The sequence below is a fragment of the Eschrichtius robustus genome, chromosome 16 (genome assembly GCF_028021215.1).
Source record: "Eschrichtius robustus isolate mEscRob2 chromosome 16, mEscRob2.pri, whole genome shotgun sequence".
Taxonomy (NCBI): Eukaryota; Metazoa; Chordata; class Mammalia; order Artiodactyla; family Eschrichtiidae; genus Eschrichtius; species Eschrichtius robustus.
The window spans coordinates 63,254,445-63,278,282 of NC_090839.1; the positions used below are offsets into that span (position 1 = coordinate 63,254,445).

General features: G+C 50.9%; 1 protein-coding gene across 1 annotated transcript in view; it reads right to left on the bottom strand.

The window, feature by feature from the left end:
* TVP23A (trans-golgi network vesicle protein 23 homolog A) overlaps positions 1-13,024 on the bottom strand; it is a 37,528-nt gene extending 24,504 nt beyond the window's left edge. Inside the window, exons 1-4 of the mRNA XM_068524778.1 lie at positions 12,955-13,024; positions 12,308-12,487; positions 6,676-6,749; positions 6,337-6,416 (exon numbers count right to left, since the gene is read on the bottom strand). Coding sequence (XP_068380879.1) covers positions 6,337-6,416; positions 6,676-6,749; positions 12,308-12,487; positions 12,955-13,024 — 404 coding nt within the window. The remainder of the gene's footprint in view (positions 1-6,336; positions 6,417-6,675; positions 6,750-12,307; positions 12,488-12,954) is intronic.
* Positions 13,025-23,838: the final 10,814 nt, after the last annotated feature.

A 23,838-nucleotide genomic window follows, 5' to 3' on the forward strand; every position in this document is an offset into this window, starting at 1 on the left:
TGTAATACAGCTTAAATGAATTTTATGAGTAAAATACTGAGAACAGTGCCTGCGTATAGTAAGTGCTAGGTAAGTAAGTGTTTGCTATTGTTTTTCATTCAATCTAACTTCCCCTAAAAAGCAGCCAACAATTTCATCTGCAGCTCGTTTTGAGGAACAGCTTTGGTATCCAACATGGGAAGATGAATGGACGGTAGGAGACTTCCTGAAAGACAAAATGTTATTCTACTCGACAGGCTAGATGGGGATTTGCAGGGGCAGTTTTGATTTTATGTGATTTCTGCCTTGGGTCATGGCCCCACTAACATGTGACTCCCAGTGGCACCTGACACCAAAGAGTGAGATTCCCCTCAATTTAATGCCCACTGTGCTGAATGAGGACCAACCACAGAACACTGACCAAACCCTGCCAATAAACCAGCCCTGACAACTGAGACCAAAATCAGATCCAATAACTCTGTCTGGGGCAAGAGGACATCATCCTACTTTGGGTGGGAATCCATTGGAAACCCCGACTTTTGGGTCCAAATGAATTTTGTGAAGACAGTGCCTTGAAAGCATAAACCAATCTTTCCACATGAGGGACAGTCTCCAGCTCCAGGGACAACCCCAGTGTGATGTCCTGTTGCAACTGAGGACATGCCTCTGCCCCAGCCCTGCCCACAGAGTCAAGACACTGAAGTACACTTATGATAGCAAGTACCATTTATGAAGGACATACAAGGTGTCAGGGGTCCCGCTGGATTTGTTGCATACATTCGTCACCCAATTGAGTCCTCTTTACACAACCCTATGATGGAGCTAACATCATTCACATTTTACAGATGAGAAAATGGGGGATCCGGAGGTGCCCTGATTTGTTCAAGGTCACTGTGAGTGAAGGGTTAACATCAGGACCGCCTGCCTGGGAATGATCTGGGTCTCCCATGGCAGTGTCCTATGTGCCTGCTTGTGGCGTGGAACTGCCCCTGGGCTGGAGGATCTGTGAGCTGGCAAGCAGGCCTTGGACCTCGGTGAACAGAATCCTAGAAAAGGTTGGCAGGAAACAGAACTGAAGCTGTTATGCCTCAAGGTGACCCACAGTGTCTGGCTCTTGTCGCTGCTAGCCCAGCAGAGCCCCCGTAGCGACAGAGCAGAAGCAGCTGAGTCCCCCGATGAGACGAAGACGCTGTGTCTCTGCCTCGTATCCTTCTCGAGAGCCAAGTAAACAGGCGTATATGAAAGCCTGTCTGTGTCTGGAGAGGCTGTCTGCCAATCTAACCCACGGCCGCAGTTAGTTGGCTGGGGAATGGCGGAACCAAGATCCAAAGCTGGGTCTGTCTGACCTCGAGTCCAGGCTTCTCCTGCTCCCCAAGGCAGCTGGAAGCCCAGAGTACTCACTAAAAGTTGGTCTGTAACACAGCATGGCTAAAACACAGAGTTACCATTTGGCCAAGCAGTTTTGCTTCTAGGTTGATGCCCAAGAGAACTGAAAACATATGTTCATACATAAACTTGTACATGGATGTTCACAGCAGCGTTATTCACAGGAACCAAAAAGCAGAAACAACTCAAATGCCCATCAACTTACGAAGGATAAGAAAAATGTACTCTATCCATACAATGAAATATTATTCAGCAGTAAAAAGTAATGAAGTTCACGCCAACACGTGGGTGAGCCTTGCAAACATTTTGCTCAGTGAAAAAAGCCAGATACAAGGCCACATACTGTATGATCCCATTTACATGAAATGTCCAGAATAGGCCAATTCAAAGGGACAGAAAGTAGATTAGTGGTTTCCAGGGGCTGGGGGAGGGGAGAAATGGGAAATGACAGCTTAATGGGTACAGGGCTTCCATCTGGGGTGATCAAAAATTCTGGAACTATATAGTGATGATGATTGCACAACCTTGTGAATAGACTAAAAACCACACTGAATTGTATATTTTAAAGTGTGAATTTATGATATGTGAATTATATTTCAGTAAAAACATACACTCACACATACAATATGACACCAAAAGCAGAGACAACAAAAGTAAAAATAGATAAATGGAACTATATAAAATTTAAAAACTTTTGTGCATCAGAGGACACCATCAACAGAGTGGAAAGGCAACCCATGAAATGGGAGAAAATACTTGCAAATCATACATTTCATAAGGGCTTAATATCCAGAATATATAAAGAACTCCTACAACTGAACAACAACAAAAAATCCAATAACCTGATTAAAAACTAGGCAAAGGACTTTGGATAGACATTTCTCCTAAGATGATACACAAATGGCAAACATGCACATGAAGAGATGCTCAACATCACTAATCACTCGGGAAATGCAATCAAATCCACAATGAGATACCACCTCACATCCATCAAGATGGATACTCTGAAAAAACAGAAAGTAACAACTGTTGGTGAGGATGTAGAGAAATTGGAACCCTGTGCATTGCTTTTGGGATTGTAAAATGGTTCAATTGTTCTGGAAAATAGCATGAAAGTTCCTCAAAAAATTAAAACTAGGGACTTCCCTGGTGGTCAAAGACTCTGCGCTCCCACTGCAGGGGGTGTGGGTTCAATCCCTGGTCAGGGAACTAGGATCCCACATGCCGTGTGGTGCAGCCAAAAAGGAAAAAAAAAAGGAAAAAAAAAATTAAAACTAGAATTATCATATGACCCAACAGTTCCACTTCTGGGTATATAGTGACGATGAAGAATTTAAAGCAGGGTCTTGAAGAGATAATTGCATATCTATGTTCATTTCAGTACTATTCGCAAGGGCTAAAACGTGGAAGCAACCCAAGTGTCCATTAACAGACGAATCGATGAACAAAGTGTGGTCTATACACACAATGGAATATTTTTCAGTCTTTAAAAGGAAGAAAATTCTGATACGTGATACAACATGATGAACCTTGAGAACATTATATTAAGTGAAAAAAGCCAGTCACAAAAAGACATATTCTCTATGATTCCATTTACATGAAGTATCTAAAGTTGTCAAGTTTAGAGAGACAGAAAGAAGAATGATGGTTGCCAGGGGCTGAGGGGAGGGGGGATAGAGAGGTGGTGTTTCATGGGGACAGAGGTTCAGATTTGCAAGATGAAAAAGTTCTGGAGATCTGTTTTACAACAACATGAATATATTTAACACTACTGAACACTTAGAAAAAGGGTTAAAATGATAAATTTTATGTCGTGGGGAGTTTTTTCCCACAATAAGAAAAGGTAAAAAAGAAAAAAAAGTAGCGCACTGGAAAAACACACGCAGCATACCTAACATTTCCTCTACCTGCTGTGGAGTCACACCCTTCACTGATTCTGCAAGGTGCTCTCCCCACCACACTGCACTTCACTGACCTGGAACCAGGGACAGGAAGGGAAGGGACCAGGTGTCTGTCCCCAGGGCTTAGCTAGCACCTGTACACAGATGCTGGGTAAATACGTACTGAACAAATTGTATAGCCACCACGTGGTGAGGTCAGGATGGTACAAGTACCCCCATTTTACAGATGGGTCAAGGCTCAACAAGGCAAGGTGAACACTGTCCAAAATCACAAAGTCAGCAAGTGGTAAAGGAAGAAGTGGCCCTGAAATCCCAGACTCCTGTTATAGGGCCCCTTCCATCACTTCACCTCCCTTCAAAGTCAACCTGGAATCCATTTCAACATGGAATTGACAAATAACAATTCTCACCTGATACTAGTGATTCTTGTTTGGATCATGGACCCATTTGACAATGTAATTAAAGTTTGAGTCCTTTTCCTAAAGCAGCACACATGTGAAACTTAGATAATAGTTTACACAGGGTTCCTGAACCCTGTGAAGCCCATATACAGACCCCAGTTAAGAACCTCCTTTCCATCCTGCTATCTGGGTGACTTCATTTATGCTCAGGATTTAGAGCCATCTCTATATTCTTCTTGAGCATCAGAATCAACTAGAGATGCCCATCCCCTATGAATCTGGTTACGTAGGTTGAGGCCTGTACCAGAAATCTGCATTAGGCACAGAGGATTCTGGGATGGTTAGCTCTCAAACACACACACAGCCATGAGCTGCTGCCTCCCAGATCTCTGCATGCAGCCCAGATGATGCCCCCAGAGCTCCCAGCCTCTCTTCCCTGCTGCCCATCACACCTGGCCATTAGAACATTCTACCACAACCCAACGAAGATGACTCTGGGCTCAACGTCTTTCCCCCAGAAGTGCTCCTTCACCTGGGTCACTAGGCCAGAGGCCTGGGCATCACCCTTGACTATTCCCATCCACACCCACATCTTGATCGTCACCGAGGCTGGCTGATTCTGCCTCTTCTGTGCCCCTGGGCCCCTCCACTTCCCTCCATCACCCCTGCCCGCGCCCTGGCCCAAGCTCCCAGCTTCTGCTTCGCGATTCCTTCTTCTCTTACAATCCACCGTCTACTGTGTAATTCTGATCATGTCACTGCATTGTGCAAATTCCAACTCTAGAATTGCACTGTCCAATATGGTAGCCACATGTGGCTATTAAAATTAAATATCCAAACGTGTGTCCCTCAGTCACACTAGCCACATATCAAGTGTTCACCAGCCACAGTGGCTGGTGGCTACCACACCAAACAGCACAGGTGTAGTACATTCCCATATGTTCTAGTGGACAGTGCAGCTCCAGAACTTCCCCTGTGAGCCCTTCCCGGTGTGGCCCCAGCCTCTGCTCAGACTACTCTCCACTAAAGCAGTCTCAGCTCCCTAAACTCATGACCTCACCTCTAAGCCTTTGCATGTGTTCCCCCCCCACCCCCGCTTCGTTAACTCCTACCCATCCTTCAGGTCTCAGCTTAGCTGTCACTTCCTCCCCTGACCAGCATAAGTGCCCAAGCTTCTGCCAATCACAGCATTTAAAACACTGAATCATAACAGCCATGGGCATGCTTACACCCTACATCCCCACACCGACAGTTTTCAACCCGGGGCGAGTCTGCCTCCCAGGGAACATTTGGCAGTGTCTGCAGACACTACTCATGGGATGCTACTGGGCATCTGGTCAGTAAAGGCCATGGCTTTACTGCTAAATATCCGGCAATGCACAGAACAGCCCCTACAGCACAGAGGTATCTGGCCTCAAATGTCAGCAGTGTCGAGGGTGACCATCCCTGCTCTAGACCAGGCGACTCCACAGAGGCAGGGGGTGTGTCCTGTATACTGTATATCCCCAGCCACCAGCCCAGGTGGGCATACAGAAGGAGCTCAATAAAGACTGAACATATAATGCATTTAGATGTTCTAGAAGATTCCCCAGGATTCCAGTTGTCTTATTGTGTCTTTTCTTAAAAACAATCATTGGCCATTATGATAAGCTCAATAATTGCCCCTCAATCCAGGGTCCTAATCCCTGGAAGCTGTGAATGTTACCACATACTGCAAAAAGGGCTTTGCAGGTGTGATTAAATTAAGGCTCTTCAAATGGGGAGATTACCCTGGATTGTCCAGGTGGGCTGTAAAATGCAATCACAAGTAACCCTGTAAGAGGAAGGCAGAGGGAGATTTCACACAGAGGAAAAGGCGATGTGAAATGGAACAGAGAAATACTGGAAGATGCTACACTGCTGCCCTTGAAGGGCAGAGGCCACCCCAGAAGCTGGAAAAGGCAAAGAACAGATTTTCCCCTAGAACCTCCAGAAGGAGTGTTGTCCTGCAGACACTTTGGTCTCAGCCCTGTGAAACTGATTTTGGACTTCTGGCCTCCAGAACTGTGAGATAATAAATCTCTGTTGTTTTAAGCCAACACTACGTCTGGCTGGCTGGAGCTGAAGCAGGGATAAGAATAAAAATTCAAGCCCTTGTCCACCTCTCCAGCCTCCTGCCAACCCCTGTCTTCTCCCCCACTACCCTCCAGACACAGTGGCTTTTCTCTGACCTTCCAAACACAGCCTGGGGCCGTTGAACCTGCTGTTCCTTCTCCATGGAAGGCTTCCTGCAGTCTCCCATGCATGGCTGGCTGCCTCTCATCATTCAGGCCTCAGCCGAAACATCACCTCCTTAGAGAGGCCCTCCCTGACTGCACTAAGGCAACTGGCCTCCCCCAATTACTTTCTCTTTCATCATCGGGTTGATTTTCTTCCCAACTCTTCTCACACTAATTATCTTGTTAATATCTTTGTTTGCCTGTTCAATGTTCGTCCCCTCCCCCGCAAGACTGCAGGCTCCAGGAGGGCAGGACCTTGTCTGATCTGTCCAGGGTGTGTCCCTTGCCCCATGCCTGGCACACACCAGGTGCTCAATACATTCTGAATGAATGAATGAATGAATGAATGAATGTGAATAAATGAATTTGCAGCTCTGGGGGATGCTTGCCCAATGCCCAGTCCCAGCATACCTGATCTTGGCTTTCCGAAACGCCAGCTCCTCTTCGTTGCCAAAATCCAGGGACACATCCTCAGTATCGTCCACCAGGGCCTGGGGGACACCAAAGGCGGGTGAAAAACCCTTACGCGGTGCACAGGCCCTTTGGCCCCAACCCTCTCTGCTGGCGGGACCCCTCCCCTTCTCCGCCTTCGGCCCATTTGGGGTCCAGAGCAGGCCCAAGCCCCGGCTCCCGCATCCCTCCTCCTCCCCGCTTCTCCCAGCGCTCCCGCAGGCTCCTGGCGTCCTCGCCACCACCCTCCCATCCCCAGATCCCCGCGGCCCTACCTGCTTCATCCCTCCCAGAGCCCACCTGGAGCCCACAACCCAGCCTCCGGCTCCACCTCTCGCTGCGGAAGGGCTGGGATGCCCGGCGGGCAGCTGCGGCTAGAGGCGCGGTGGGGTCGGAACCTGAGGCCCCCGGTGCAGCCTCCGCTCAGGTCTCCGGTGGGGGCGGGGCGCGCGGGGCCCAGAGCGCAGTCGCGGGCGGGGGAGGTGGGCTCTGCTGCCCGGGCGGGGACGGGGGCGGGGGCGGGGGCGGGGGCGGGGGCGGGGCTTGGGAGGGTCCCTCGGCCCCCGGCTCGCTGGGGACAGCGCCTAGGAAAGAAAGAGCTGGCGCCCAGTGGAAGGATGGAGGGCGAAGACAGAGCGGCGGCAGGGAGGGGAGGATACGGGCTCAGAGGAGGACATGGGAACCGAGGCCAGTGATCCAGGGAGGAATAGAGCGGGTGGGTCCGTGAATGAGGTGGATGGTCCATAGGTGTCGAATGAGCGAGTGAGAGGGTGAATGAATGAGTGTCAGCATTGGGCAGCCTCTTTCAGGGTTTGGAGAAGGTCAGTGTTTCCCAAAACTCTCGGATCCCGAGAATTCCCTAGGGCCATTATTAAAAGCAGTTTCCCAGGCCCAACCCTTCAGATTCATAAGGCCTGGAGTGGATCCCGGGATTCTGCCTTTTAACGGGCGAATCTGCTGCAGCCACGGCTTGGGTACCACTGCTGCCCACAGTTGACATCTGCATGCATCGTGGTGCCAGACACATATGGTGCACAAAATAATTTTTATTAGCAGTAATAGTAGTGTTTCTGGATGTAAAGGCCTTCCCAGGAAAGAAGGCTTGCCACCTGAAACTTTTTCCTGGCCCGGGACAAGGTCACTCCTCTCCTTTCTGCCCTCTCCTCCTCCTGGCCAGTTACCCAGGGACAGAGGGCCTAGAGTCTAGATGCCAAGGCCCCTAGTCCTGCCCTTTGCCCTCCTGCCACGGACAACAGGTACCTGCCCCCCATCCCTGGTGACCCAGAAAAGGACTAGTGGTCCACAAGCTCCTGACACAATTAACCCACTGCTGGTCCCCACCGGGGTGGCCGCCTGGGGTGTGCCCTGGAGGAGGGGTAGGGAGCAGAGCTGCAAGAATGTACCTAAGCTCTGAGCCCTGGTCAGGCACCCCACTCAATGCCCTAACCTGAACCCATGAAGGGCCTGCCAGGTACTGTGGAGGGAAGGTATTTTCTCCTGGGAATGCCACCTTCAGGAGTCAGGGGAGCTGCGAGGAGCCTGAGAGGCTGCAGCTCTGACAAGTGCTCAGGGGATGCTGATGCAGGCCCCTGGACCACCCTTTGAATCGTAAGGATCTAAACCACCAAAGCCCGGCTTTCTAGAAAAGCCTATTGGCTCTTCCAGCTCAAAGTCGGCTCCAGGCACAAAAGAGCGTCACACTGAGAGACTGGGGTGCCCTAAGCTCCCCTCCGGCTCTGGGCCCCAGCTGCCCGCGAGGGGTAATAGGGGAGGGGTGAGAAAGGGCCACAGGAGAGGGCAGGTGGAGGTGAGAAGCCGTTACAGAACACTTAGGGGCTTTTCCTCTCTGAGAATCACCAACTGTTGGTATCTGTCAAGTTGGGGCTTAGAGAGTCCCCAGGGGGGAGAGGAGGTAGGAAAGCCCCCTTGGAAGCCCCATTTGGGGACAAACTGTCATTCTCAGTCATGGGGTTGGGGGTACCTTCAGAAGAGCCTCAGCTCCCACCATGTGGAGGTCACATGCTCCTCAGCTGTCCTCAGGGGGGGGCACAGGCTGAGGGTGCAGATGTTGGGGCCCAAAGCGGGGCCTCCAGGGGAAAGCGCCCTCCCTCCCCCATACACCCGGATGACCCTCTGTGGGGTCAGCCTGTGGAATTTGAGAGTGGGCAGAGAACCCGAGGATTCTGCAGGGAATTCATCATTGGCTTTGAAACCAGCTGCAGTGGTTTCACCTGGGGCTGCTGGTTAAATGCAGATTCCAGGGCCCCACTCTGGGCCTTCTGAAGCTCCAGGGCCACGCCTGGGCATCTGCTTTTAATAAGGGCCCTGGGGAATCCTTGGGTTCAGAGACTTCCAGGAAACACTGACCTTCTCCCCTCACACTGGTGCCACTGAACATGGCCACTGAAACCTGCCTCAAGTCACCTCTGCTCGTCTTGGCCCAGGAGGGGCTTGGGGAACAGAGCTTTGAGAAGCAGCCCCATCTCTGATCCCTGCAGTGCGGCTTCCAGCCCTGAAGCCAGAACAACCCAAGGGCAGGGTCTCCAGGCTCAGGCAGCCACTGGCCTCTAGACGGCCCTTGGAGGTCAACTCCGGAGTCAGGCAGCCCCAGCTGCGCATGTGGGTCCACCATTTCCTGGCTGGGTGGCCTTGGGCAGGGGGCTTCACCTCTCTGGTCTCGTCTCCACACCTGTAAAAGGGGACTGCACCTCCCCTCACCTGGCAAGGATGATGCAAGGACTAGAGAAAACACATGTGAAAAGCTTGCCTCAGAGTAGGGGCTCAGAAACAGTGGCCCTGGTGACACTGGCTGTGGTCATCAGCAGAGGGGCTCGAGGTCCAAGGAGCCCCTGTGGGCTGGGCAGCACACAGGACCTGAGCCTCAGGCCACAGTCATTCCTTCTGCCGAGGGACAACCACCTTCATGGGGGCACAGGAGCTGCACATTCAGCTCTGTTGGCCATTTCGCATCTGCGTGTACCCGGCACTAATGACAGCTGGAATAGAGGACTGTGCATGGCCCCCTACCCCAGACAGGACCCCAGGAGCCCTGAACCAGAAGGCAGAGACTTGGATTGGACTAACAAGGCTGAACACGGGAGCCCAGAGCATGGCTGGGGGAGGCGGGAGGAGTCAGCCTGGCTGGACCATGCTGGCTCTCTGCACGCAGACTTTCTGCTCTTTATCCTGCAGCACAAGGGCAGCTAGCACTGATGAAGTAGTAATTAGGGGGAGGGTGTGTAGGGGCTGCCCTTGGGATCCCCATCCACCTTGCCAGGGGGAGGCAGTGCACGTGGTGAGCCCTGGATTTCTACCCAGATGGACCTCAGCTGTGCCTGGGCCTCTGATTCCCCATCTGTGAAATGGGTAGAGATTCACTTCCCTGAACACGCCCGGGTCCTTCACTCACTCAGCCCTCACCTGCTCTGTGCTTGATATGCTGGTCTAGACACAGGGACACAGCACTTGGTGAGACACATAAGGTGCTTGCCCTCTTTGGGCTGACATCCCAGTTGTAGATGGATAAAAACAACCAAGTTAAAAAAAAAAGTCACAAGAGCTTTTTGAAAAGTGCATTAAGTGCCCCAAACAAAGCTGCCCTGTCCAATCTGGGAGCCAGGGGTTACTATGGAGCCGTTGAAAGGGGGCGAGACCGATGGCGGTGTTCTGTCAGCATAAAATACACACCGAGGTTTGAAGACTTAGCAGGAAAAAAGGACGTAAAATATCTTCTCATAATTTTAAAATGGCTCACGTGTTACAATGATCCTGTTTTGGCTCTATTGGGTTAAAGTACAATTAAAATCAACTTGCCTTGTTTTTACTTTTTTAAATGTGGCTACCAGCACATTTACTATGATGTGTGTGGCTCGCATTACATTTCTATTCTAGAGAGTGATTGACTGGGAATTCAAAAGGAAGACAGGGAAGCCACTCTGGACTGAGCCTCGATATTAAAAAGAATTTTTATGCCCAAATTGAAACAAATATAAAGTAAATAGCATAATAAACCCTCATGCACTTGTCCTGATTCAAAATTCCCAACTCATACAGCCCACCTTTTTGCATTGATCCATTCCCTCTTTCCTTCTTCTGTATGATTTTGAAGCAAACCCCAGCATCTTATCATTTCACTGTAATATTTTGGTACATAGCTCTAAGAATGGACTCTTGAAAAAAACAAAGCCGTAGCAATTCCACTCCTAGGTACGTCCCCAAGAGAACTGAAAACATGTTCACAAAAAACCTTGTACAGGAATGTTCATAGCAACATAATTCATAGTAGCCCAAAGATAGAAACAGCCCAAATGCCTGTCAGCTGATGAAGGGATAAACAAAATGTACCCTATCCATACATTGAATAATCTCCACAATAAGAAGGAATGAAGTGCCCATACCTGCTACACCTGGATGAATCTTGCAAACATGCTCAGTGAAAGAAGCTGTATGCACATATTGCCTGATTCCATTTATACGAAATGTCCAGAATTGCCAAATCCATAGAGACAGAAAGTAGATGAATGGTTGCCAGGGGTTTGGGGATGACTGCTAATTAGTACTAAATTTCTTTTGCGGGTGATGAAAGTGTTCTGGAATTAGATAGTGGTGACGATTGCACAGCTTTGGGAATATCCTAAAAATCACCACGTGTTACACTTTAAAAGGGTGAATTCTATGGTATTTGAATTATGTGTCCATTTTTAGAAGTTGCAATCTCATCACCATGCCTAACACAATGAATAATAACCCTAGTGTTAGAGATCTTATCCAAAATCCCGTCAGGGTTCATTTCCCAAGTGTTTCATAAATATTTTTATATCCCAGGGTTTGTGTCAGTCACATACCAACCAGGGCCACACCCTGCAAGTGATTAACGCACAGATAAATCTCGCAAAACCAGAAGGTTCCTCTCCCTAGCTCTTCTCTTGCAATGTGTCTGTGAAGGACCCAGACCGTTTGTCCTCTGTGTCTTCCCACAGTCTGTGTTCTATTGCCTCCCTGGGGTGGGGAACCCCACATTCTCAGCCTGTTAAATAGGGCACTCCACCCCGGCCCATCCCTATGGCAGCTGACTTGACAAAGAAATACCGCTGCAAGGTAGGGGCTGGGTGCCAGGTAAATAGCAAGGGCTAGGCCTTGCCTGCAAACTGCTACAGGAATATTGTCAGAGAGACCAGGACTTCCCCAACGAACAGGACTTTTCCTGGGTCTTCTTATCTTTCCACTTAGCACAGATTTCACAGGGCACTCCACCCCTCCCACGTCTGCTGCCAGAGCTGTATCCTGTCCTGTGCAGAGGTGGGAGCAGGAAACCTGGGTCTCCATCATCAGCTGAGAGGCTTCCACCTTCCCCCTCCCATCAGGTAGACCTCAAACTCCCACCCTGGCTCATAAGGCTTGGCAGGGCCGAACCAGCTACCCTCTGCCAGCTGGCTCAGAGACACTCTGCTACTGTACGCCGGCCAGATCCCACCGGTCATCAGAACACCCACATGGGTCTTTCCTTCCTCGGGGCCTTCGCACGTGCTATTTCTTCTGCATCAATGCTTCCCAGCACACACACTGATTTTTCACAGGGCTGATAATATAGAGGCTCCAAGCCACTCTTCCTGACCTCCCGCCTACTCTCCCACCCAACCACTATCTCTACGCCTTTGCTCTCTCTGTTTTGAGTTCTTGAGAGACCTTTCATGTCCCTCCTAACTCTTTCCTTTTGCTTGCTGTGTTTGGTCATTCGTATTCTCTCTGAACTAGAATTTAGCTCCGTGAGGGTAGGGCCCTGTGTCTAGATTTGAGCACAGAGGAGATGGATGAGCAGGTAAGTGAAGGACCCAGGAGTGTGCAGGGCAGCGACTCTCTGCCCATCTCACGGATGGGGAAATAGAGGCCCAGGCACAGCTGAGGTCCGTCTGGATAGAAATCGAGGGCTCACCCTGTGCACCACCTGCCCTTGGGAAGGTGGATGGGTGCTCCACGGGCAGCCCACAGGAGGGACCCACTTTCCCCCCTCGGCCATCTGTTCTGCCTTCCTGGACACATGCTGTGGCTGCCAGCGTGGAGAAGGACAGGGCCCAGTTCAGGGGGGAGGAGCCCTGTGAAGCGAGCGCAGCTTCTGCGGGGAAGCAGGAAGGTGAGAGGCACAGGGGCAGCTGGGCAGCCTTGTGGGCCTGGATGCACCCTGGCCTGGAGTCATAGGTTTGCCAGATGCAATAGAGGACAAAGTTGAGATGAACAACTGATAATGTTTTAGTGTAACTATCTCCCAAATAGTGCATGGGACATACTTATACTAAAAAGTGGTTTACGTCAAGTTCACTTTCACTGGGCTCCCTTATTTTTACTCGCTAGATCTGGCAACCCGACTTGGGGGGAATGCAGGACCACTGCCAGGTGCCAGGCAGGCAGACCTTAGGCACCAGCGGGAATGCCAGGCTGAGGGTGAGAAGCGGCTGCTGGCCCGGGAATGACAGGCCTGGGGGCTGTTGCTTCCCCCCTGCCTGATGGGGGATCAGGGGCAGCTCAGGGCCTTTCCCAGGCCCAGGTCTGATCACACACACCCTACCCCTACTCACTACTTACCCCTCTGTGCCAGCCGCCCTCGACCGTCAGGATGAAGAGCAGAGAGTCTGCGTGGCTTAGAGCCCGGCATGGTCTGCAAGTTACTTATCCGCTGTGTGACTCTGTTTCCCCAGTGGCAGTGCCCTCATGATATGGGCCCCTCCCTGGTAGGGTGTTGTGAGGATTGACAGATTGATCCGGTTGAGTGCCTGGCACAGAGGAGCTGGACGGTCACCATCCTTCCTGCAGCTGCCAATCTGCATCCCCTCATGTGGCCCCCGCTGGCCACCCATTTTTGCTGAGGCCTCCTTCCCTGAAGCCCTGTGATGCTACCTCTCTGTGCCGGAAGCTTGCTCCTTGCTCTGGTCTGCCCCTCCCTGGGGGGCGGGGTGTGGGGAGCTGGCCTAGCGAAGCCACACGCTCTGACCCCAGTGCAAACACAGGCCCACAAAAGACGCAGATGCACAGGCCCCTCCACACAGGCGTGTGTGCACACAGGCGTGTGTGCACACAGGCGTGCGTGTGTGTGGATGTAGACGCACATTTCCACCGATGAAGGCCAGTCACCTGTGTCATTTGTGCAGTGCATAGACTGTGAAAACACCCCCTCCCCAGGGAAGCCACCTTCCTCAGGGATGGGGCTGAGGAGGGACTCCACTCCGCCCCCCAACTCAGGGATCCCTGACCCTGCGTGGAGTGACAGATCAAAGACACCCTCCAGCAAGCGTAGTGAAGAGACCATCAGGATGAAGTAGTGATTCTGATAGGGGTTCTAAGGGTCCCTCGGAAGGAAGTTTTTCTCTAAAAAAAAAAAGGCCGGCTGGCCACTCCCCCAAGAAGGGGAATTCCAGACCAGGGGCCAAAAGGGACAGCCAAGCTTTGATGTGTCCGACCTGGCCTCCCAAGTCATCTGACATCTCGCCAGGCTGTGGAGGAGTTGGCAAACAGGCAAGAGAAGGCCTCTTATCGCTCAAGGGCTGGGACAAGGGCAGAAATGTCAGGTTCATGGCAGGGCTATTTCAGGGAGAGTGGGTGGAAGTTGTTACTCATCTTGAGCTCTGGCCTCCTCTTGGAGCAGTGAGAGCTTGGCAGGTCCCTCCCATAGGCCCAGGGAAGATCATAAGGCTGGTCTCTCCCCCAGCAGCTGGAGGTCCAGTTTGGGTCCTTCCCCACTAGAGAAGATGTCCCCAGTGGGCCCTGCTTGGTGGGGACCTATTGATTTTGCCCACCTCACCCTCCACCACTCATCATGGTAACACTGGCCAGACTCTAAGATTTCCAGCAACCCCATCCCCCTTCCTGCCACAGGGCCTTTGCACCTGCTGTTTCCCCTGCCAGGAATGCCCTACCCCTCCAGATTTTCTTAGGACTGAAAATATGAGCTCTCTCTCCAGGAGGCCTTCCCTGAGCCCCAGCTCATGTTCCAGCCAATCTTTTTCTAGGGTCTGGGATCTAGACATGTTTTGTCCTGTTTCTAACACTTTCCATGATGTTTAATTATCTTGTTTTCTTATTAGTTAAGCAAACTTTCTCCTCCCCATCTCCCCACTAGAATATTATCTCCATAAGAGCAGGTGCCCCTTCTGTCCACCTAGCACAGTGCCGGGCACACTCTGGACATTCGACCAGTGTCTGGTGAGTAAGTGAATGAAGAGATGAATGACCCTGAGGAATGTGCCAGGCAGCGGGTCTCTGCCCATCCCTTTTTTATAGGGATACCAGTCATGCTGGATTGAAGGCCCACCCTACCCCAGTATGACCTCATCTTAAATATTTACATTGGCCGTGACTTTATTTCCAAATAAGGTCACATTCTGAGGTACTGGGGGTTAGGACTTTAACATATGAATTTGGGGAGGGGGGGAAACAATGCAGCCCATAATAGAAGGTAACTGTGGCTCACTCACAATCTCCACTTGGGGGAGGGAGTGGAAGTTTTTACACTCCCCCATGCATCAGCTATCGGTTCAGGGCTGCCCCCAGCAGGGACAGGTATTCCCAGGCACTTCCGACTCCGGGCACACACAGGCAAGGCAGGTTCCAGCAGCATGAGGGCTGTCCTCCAGCAAAGGGGAGCAGGCGGTGCTGCTGGGAGTAAAAGCTCGAAGGAGGCTGGTGGGCATGAGGGTGGGAAGGGGATCTGAGGGACGTGGGCACCTGCCGTGCCCACCATCTGTTGGATGCACTGAAAGCAGAACCTTCAGCCCACATCTGCCACCCACCTGCTTGGGGTAGGTTGGCACCTCCATGCCTTCCTATATCTACATACAGTCCACATTTAGCTGGACCGGAGCTGCTGGGGCAGGTGTGGACCACATGCACCAACCCCCAATCCATGGGTACCCTGACCCCACTGGCACTTAAGGATTGTCGGCAGGTGGAGGTGTGCAGAGCCCTCATACCTGCCAGCCTCACCTACAGAGGGGCTGAGGAGCCCTGGGAGAGATGGGACCCCCAGCTCTGAAACCACAGCTCATGAAATGCAGCATCTGTAGGCAGGAAGGGGTGCCAGAAATGAGGATAACAGTGAGGAAACGGGGGTCCTAGAGTGGTGAATTTTACTCAGCACTGCAGGCAGGGGTCAGAGAGGAGTGGTGCTCCGGGCGCACGTGAAAAGGTGACAAGATTTGTCCCCACTCCAGCCACCTGGGCACTGAAGTGCTTGTGTGCAGTGTGCCTGGGGGGTCCAGGCAGTTTGCTGTGGATCACCTGCTGGGAGCATAACGCAAAGAAGGAGGCAGCAGTGCTGTCTGGGAGATGCGTAGAGACATCGTGACCAGGGGGGATCTGGTACCCTGGTGGCATATGGCAGCCTTGACCTGCGAGAACATCAAGGTTTGAGCTAGAAATCCCAGCTTGGCCAGCAGCACCAGCAGGGATATCTGTGCCCTGTCCAGCTCCATGGATTCATGGTGGCAGCGGTGAACTGGCCTGGACCCCACCCTCTGTAGCCCTGACTCTAAACCCACTAGCAGCTGAGGGTGGTCGAGGCCAGCAGATGTGGGACAACGAACTGAAGCTGGACTTGCCAGTGGCATCAGTGCTTGTGGAACAAACCTCATGGCCATACACCAGTGCAAGTCAGAGCTGACACCCCTGGAGTCTGACAATCTGGTTCCAATCCCAGCTCTGCCACAACTTAGCCCGGGCTAGGCTGCTCTAACAAATAGACCTTACATTTTCCGAGCCTTAACATAATAGAAATTGGTCGCCTGCTCACTTAATGGCCCTGAGTGGTTGCTCAGGCTGGCAGGGCAGTTCTCCACTTGGAAGAATCCAGGCTCTTTCTATCCCATGGCTGCTATGCCCTAGGACCTTGTTGTCTTCCATACCCAGAAAGTGGAAGGGGAAAAGAGGACATGGGGGAGGGAGGTAGATTTGCTCTCTTAAAGGACCCAGAAGAGGCAGAGATGCCACTGGAGTGAACTTGGTCACATGACCACACCTAAATGCAAGGGAGGCTGGGAAATGTGGTCCAGTTGTGTGCTTGACTACAATCCTACTTTTATAGAGGATGGAGAAGACAGCTTTCAATGGATATCTATAGCATTTTCCCCAAGGTGAGTTAATGTCTCTGGGGTCCCATCTTCTTGACTGTAAAATGGGAATGACAGTCCTTCCTCACGTAAAGTGCTTAGCACGGTGCCTGGCGCATGGTAAACCCTTGATAAATGGGCATCCAGCATTACCAGATACCTGTAGCCACCCTTGGGGTTCTTGGATATATTTGGGGAAGAGAACCATGGGCAAGACTGGACCTCCTGCTAGGCAGGAGGGGTCAGGCATATTGAGACTTGGGGCATTAACTAAAACACGACCAACAACATTTGGACTCCATCCGGGGAAACCCAAGCGTCTACAGTTACACAGCTTTCTCAGAATTCAGTTCAACACTCTCCACATTCAGATGTGAACATTGAGTAAGCGCCATGTTGCCAGTTCCAGAGAATAATCAGCCTTAGCTCCTGCCTTCCAGAGCCCTGAACGAGGTGACCAGCCAACCCCAGGGTTGACTGGACGTGGCCAGGTTACCTCGAAGACTAAGTCTTCATTTCTCAGACTCACTTGGTCTTTGTGCCTCCAGGACACAGCATTCTTAATTCATAACGTTAACTCAGTTCGCTTTTGGAAAAACCCAGCCACCCAGCAGAGACCTTGAGAAAGGACCCACCCTGAACTTGACTGGTCCAGGCATGGCCACTCCTGCCTGAGGGGATGTGTCAAGACCCCTCCTTCTGCTTCCAGCACAGGCAGGAGGCCCTCACCCAGCTGTGCTCAGGGTACGAATGCTCCCGGGACCTCAGTGGAGTCACCAAACATCCCTCTGAAGCAGACGAGACCCAGCTTGTCGCCCTCACTTTTCTGATGGGAAGCTCACGCCCAGGAAAGGGAAGGTGTTGGCCTGGGGCCACGCCGCCGGGTGAGACAGAGCCGGGCCCTGCATAACTCAGTTTCTCCGCTTTGCTCTTCTTACCCCCCTTCCTGCAGCCCACCCTCTGGACTTCACTCAAGGTGAGACTGTTGTCACACAGTAACTGGATCTTGTTGGACTCCTGCTTCAGACTCTCCGAAGGCTTCCCATTGTCCGCATGAATCAGATCTCAGCTCCGGGCTGTGCGTGACGCGCCCAGGAGGTCCCCACCCAGCTCCTGCCACCTCCCCTCCCAGGGCGACGGCAGCCACACCGCCATCCTGGCTGTTCTCAGAGCGCAGGGAGCTTGCCCCTGCCTCAGGGGGTTTTCTCTTGCTTCTCCGGTGCCTAGCATGCCCACCACATGTCCTGACATGCTTGTCACAGACTAACTCTGTCACATCCTACAGGTGGTTCCTCAAATGTCACTTCCTGGAACAGCCACAGTTGGTGACTCACCGGCATCTCTTGGTTCCCATGCTTGAAAACACCTTCCATTCTTTGCTGGAGGCTTTCTCTGTCCTCCAGAAGTCGCCAGGCCCAGCGGTGGGGTGGTAAACCCTCAGGGGCTCCCCGCACCAATGACTTTCCGGAGTTGGTGTCTAAAGGCCCCAGTGCCCTTGCCCCCTGCGTAGGCGGGTGGCTCTGAGGCTCCGGTTCAGAGCGGCATCCTGGAGGTCCCCAGCGGAACAGAGCCCCAGGTACCTGATGCTCAAGGTGTCTCTTCCCTGCTTCCCAGAAGTGCTTCCTGCCACCCCCTACAACCTGGCCTTGGGGTCGGCTTCTGGAATGATTCACACCAAGACACATCCTCAGAGGCCTTCCCTGCCCACCGTACCTGTAGGAGGTTGACTTGTAGCCCCAGAAAAGATATGTCCACATCCGAACCCTTAGAACCTGAGAATGTGACCTTATTTGGAAAAGGCGTATTTGCAAATGTAATTAAGGATCTAGAAATAAGGTCATCCTGGATTACCCAGGTGGGCCCTAAATCCAGGAACTGGTGTCCTTATAAGAAGAGGAGAGGACACACAGAGAGAAGAAGAAGGCTATGTGATGACACAGACACAGAGGAAAATGCCATGTGCAGTCAGAGGCAGAGAATGGAATGACGCCCCCACAAGCCAAGGAACGCCGGCGGCCCCCAGAAGTCAGGAGAGAGGCACGGGACAGATTCTCCCCTAGACCCTCCAGAGGGAACCAATTCTGCAAACACCTTGATCTCAGACTTCTGGCCTCCAGAACTGTGAGAACACATTCCTATTGTTTTAAGCCACCCAGTTGGTGGTAATCTGTTATGGCAGCTCCAGGAAAATAAGGCAATATCTAAGTAGCTCTGCACCCCAGTTCACTCAACAGACCCCAGTTCACTCAACACATCACTCAGTTGAACATCTTCATCAGAAAGTATGCAGGTGACCTGTTTTCTGTCTGTGTCCCTCTCTAGAATGAAAGCAGGTCCTAACTGTCCTCTTTGCCCCTCCCTGTATCTCAGCCCCAGGACTGCACCTGACCCATGATACGTCCTCTGTACAGAACTGATTAATGAATGAATGAGCCAATGGACCCCTGTCTAGCGGTCCTTGTCCACTCCTCAGCTCCCACCTGATCTAGAAGACAAATATCCATCCCCAACTAACCTTGGCCTCATTCTCTCTAGGCCTGGAGCTCTCAACCTGGTGGCACATTAGAATCCCCTAGAGATTTTTTCACAAGCCCCGGCCCAGCCCCATTCCTGAGATTCTGAATGAACTGGTCCAAGGTGGGACCCAGGCAGCAGTATTTTTTTAAAAATCCTCCAGGTGATGCCAATGGGCAGCCAGGGCTGGGAAGCACTGGTTTAGATGGGGGGTAGGGGTGGGAGTGGGGAACAAGCTAGGGTCAGAGTTCTAGAGGGACCCACCAACCCAGTTTGCCTGGACTGAGGGAGTTCCAGGGATGTAGAACTTGCAGTGCTAAAGCCACAACCATCCCAGCCAATCAGGACGAGTTGGTATAAGTGTTCCTCAAGCCTTGTGAATGATATTCCACCCAGCCAACCACACCCCATCCTAGCCGCTTTTAGAGGAAGGAATCCCTACTATCTAGAGCAGAGGCCCATGGGTGCCTGCTCTAGCCACGTGGACGTCAGAAAAGAGGGACAGGGCCGCAGCTGGAAGGTAGGGGGGTGGGGCAGGGACCTGGGACTCAGGTGCTGATGACGGATAGCCAGCCCCCCACCCCCCAGGCAGGCACGATTCTAACAGAAGAATTTTCTGTTAAGGATTCTAACAGAAGGATTTTCCCATGTGGTTTGTGGGCACTGCAGACTCATTGTGAGAGTCTTTTGGGGTCAGGCTTGGTTTGTTTCCTCCTCGGTGTTCCCTACTAGGGCCTGGCACATAGTAGGTGCTCAGTCAACAGAGGTTGCATGAATAAAGGCATGTAAGAGATTGATAATCGTGTCAGCTGGGAACAACCAGGCCATTCCTGACTTCCCCCTGCCCCAGGAGCAGCCCTGCGATGGAGGATCAACGCCCCAGCTCCCTCGCCATGAGGTGGGACTTCCCTTCCTTCCTGGGATCCCTTCCCAAATGAACGATTTCCACCCACATCCTTTTCTCAGGATCCCTTTCTGAGGAGTGTACTGGCCTGGCCCCATTTTGTTTCCATTTCCTGCATTCAAGATATTCAGCCCCAGTTTGTGATCTCAGTCTTCCTGGGCCTGAGAAACCAACAGACCCCCCCCCCCCCGTTTGCCCAGTGGCTGGGGTCACCTGGTAGGCACCAGTGTAGCCCTGCAGGTGTGCCTGGCTAGTGCTCATTCTGACGGTCTGGTGCCCTTTCTAATGCTGATGCCCCACTGAATGGTTAGACCAGCTTTATTGAGATGTAATTCCCATACTATACAATATATTCATTTAAAGTATACAATTCAATAGCTTTTAGTATATGAACTAGATGTCTAACCATCACTACAGTCAAGTTTAGGACATTTTCATTGGTCCAAGATACCTTGTACATCTAATACACTATTTCCCCAAACCTTCATCCTCCCCAGCCCTAGGCACCCAGTAATCTATTTTACTGTCTCTATGGATTTGCCTATTTGGACATTTCATGTAAATGGAATCATACAATATGTGGTCCTTTGTGTCTGGCTTCTTTCACTCACTATGATATTTTTAAGGTTCATCCATGTTGTAGCATGTGTCAGTGCTTCACTCCTTTTTGAGGCTGAATAATATTCCATTGTATGGGTAGGTCACACTTGATTTATCCATTTATCCCTGGATGGACATTTGGGTTGTTTTCACTTTTTGGCTATTCTGAATAAGCTGCTATGAACATTCCTGCATAAATCTTTGTATGGATAGATTTTTTTTCAATTCTTTTGTGCGTATACCTAGGAGTGAGATTGCTAGGTCTATATATCTTTTGAGGAACTGCGAGACTGTTCTCCAAATCTTTATTGAATTAAAAAAAAAATTTAATGGAAGCAGAACATAACATATATACAGACCAGTGCAAAATCATAAATGTACAACTTAATGTGTTTTCACAAACTGAGCAGTCCCGTGTCACCAGCTCCCAAAAATCAAGGAACAGGATGTTTCCAGCCCTCCGGTCCTCTCCCAGTCCCCTCCCAGTCCCCTCCCCAAGGGGAACCATTGTTTTGTCCTGTAATAGCACAAGTTCATATTCCTTTCTGGATTTACAATATTATCCACCCTGCGGAGGGTTGGCAGACCATGTTCATAACCAGGACTCCGTGTCCCCTATCCAGCATGGGGGACCCTCAACCCTCCAGGCACAGAGGAATCCTTCCCCCTCCCACCAGGTCAGAGCAATGCCTTCTCTGTTCATCAGAGTGGGAAGAGCTTGGCAAGCTTCAAGAAGGAAGCAGATTGCCTCACCTCTCAGGAACCCTTTTTCTTGTTTCCATGTCTCGCAAGAGGAGGCAGGAAGGCCCAGGAGGCTGGGTGACCTCAGGCTGGGAACGTGCCAGGAGGGAAACACACTCCCAAATCTGGAGTCAGGGAGGCTGGCAATGGGGCCTATGGGCCTTCTTCATGCAGCCCCCGTGCCTCCCCAGTGACAGCCTGCTGGGAGTTTTAGGGGCTTTCCCGAAGTTATACAACCAAGAGACATTTTTCTTGAGACATTTTCTTGATCTTGGCTTGGCCTTGAGCTCCGACACTCAGCCTGAAACCGAAAGCTGGGGTTGGTCTGAGCTGTGACTTCTCTTGTCTGAGATTAGGGCTCGGGCCAGACACAGTAACTTCAAAGTCATAACTCATGTGGCCTGAGGGCATGGATGAGCATCTTCATCTGTTTGACATCAGAAGTCCTCCGGAGAGCCCAGACGTCTTAGCCTGGCCGAGACACACGGCGGTTGGGAGGGGGATCTGGTACCCGTAGCACAGTCTCCCGGGGAGCGGGAGTGGCGGCAGGGCCTGTGCTGAAGTAAAGCCATGACACGACTCCTGTTAGGCTGCAATGAGAGGACCCCAGAGGTCGCAGAGTGTGCCCTTCTGTTGCCCTCTGGATGGACCCTCCTGCCTTCATCACCCGCCACGCTTGCTCTCTGCACAGGGCTCTGACCCTTAAGCAACACATGAACAGGCAGGGTCCCGAGCCCGCCAGCTTCCACTGGCCAATGGGGGCCCCCGACAGGAGGTCAGAATGTAGGGGAGACTGAGCTGCCTCCGTCAAAGATCAACAAACCTGGACACGAGGTAAAGCGTCGAGCACGGGTTTTATTCAGTGATGCTCTTGTAATAAGGAAGGGGGACCAGTGTGAATGGGACTCAACTTCCCTGAAATAAGAGGCTGGAGACTCTTAAAGGCTGGGTCTGCTGAGGGAAGGGCACTGCAGGGTGGGAAGGGGGTTTGTCCATGGGATCATGTCACCTGGCTTTGTTAACTGACTTTTGTCTGGAGGGAAAAAAACTTCTGCTACCTTTACGACAGGAGGCGGTGGTGCAGAGTGAAGTGAGGTCCTTATCCGCCCATAGGGACTAGGAGAGAAAGTGTGTTTTGTGAGGAGCAGAGCGTGTACACTTTTTGGCTTGGAAACTATACTCTGGAGGTCCAGTGGTTAAGACTCTGTGCTCCTAATGCAAGGGGCCAGGGTTCGATTCCTGGTCAGGGAACTAGATCCCATATACTGCAACTAAGCCCACGCACCACAATTAGAGAAGACTGTGCGCTGCAACAAAGACCCAGCACAGCCAAAATAAATAAATTAATTAATTAAATTAAAAAAAAAAAAAAAGAAACTGTACTCTTCAGTGCAAACAGATAAAAGCAGCATTTGGCAATGAAAAAGAAAAAAATGTGAGCAGTGGTGAGGCAACCTGCCTCCCTCTTGAAGCGTGCCTGGCTCTTCTTACTCTGACGAACAGAGAAGGCGTTGCTCTAACCTGGGGAGGGGGGCCGAGGGAGGATCCCTCTGTACCTGAATGTTTGCTTTTCAAAGAGAAGGAGAAGATACCCAGGTCCTGGAGAAAATGGTTTTGGGTGGTAGATTTACATTGCAAAGGGCAGAGAAAGGATTTAGAAACATCTCTCCAGCAGTCAAGGAGATCCCAGTGACCCGCTTTAGGCCCCAGCTCTTAGGAATGGTCTCCAATGCCCTCCTCAGCATCACCTGGGAGCTTGATGGAAATGCAGAATCTCAGGCCCCACCCCAGACCCACTGAACTCAAACCAGTGATTCTTAACCACTGCACCACCAGGGAAGTCCCAAGAATTCACCTTCCAATGCAAGGGATGCAGGTTCCATCCCTGGTTGGAGAAGGAAGAAGTAAAATTATCCCTGTTCATGGATGATATGATCTGATGTGTAGAAAACCCTAAAGAGTCCACACCAAAAAATTTGTTAGAATTAATAAATGAATTCAGCAAAGTAGCAGGTTACGAAACCAATACACAGAAGTCAGTTGCATTTCCATATACTAACAATGAATGATCCAAAAAGGAAATTAAGAATACAATAGCATCAAAATGAATAAAATACTTAGGAATTAATTTGACCAGGGAGGTGAACGACACGTACAATCAAAACTTCAAAACATTGCTGAAAGAAATCAGAGCGTAAATAAATGGAAATACAACCCATGTTCATAGACTGGAAGACTTAATATTGTTAAGCTGTCAATATTACCCAAATCAATCTACAGAGTCAATGCAATCCCTATCAAAATCCCAATGGCCTTTTTTGTAGAAATAGAAAAATCCATACTAAAATTCATATGGAATCTCAAGGGATCCCAAGTAGCCAAGACAATCTTGAAAAAGAACAGAGCTGGAGGACTCACACTTCTTGACTCCAAAACTTCCTACAAAGCTACAGAAATCAAAAGTGTGATACCAGCATAAAGACAGATATATAGATCAATAGAAAAGAATAAAGCACCTAGAAATAAACCCTCATATATATGGTCAAATGATTTTGACAAGGGTGCCAAGATCATTCAATGGGGAAAAGACAGTCTTTTCAACAAATGGTG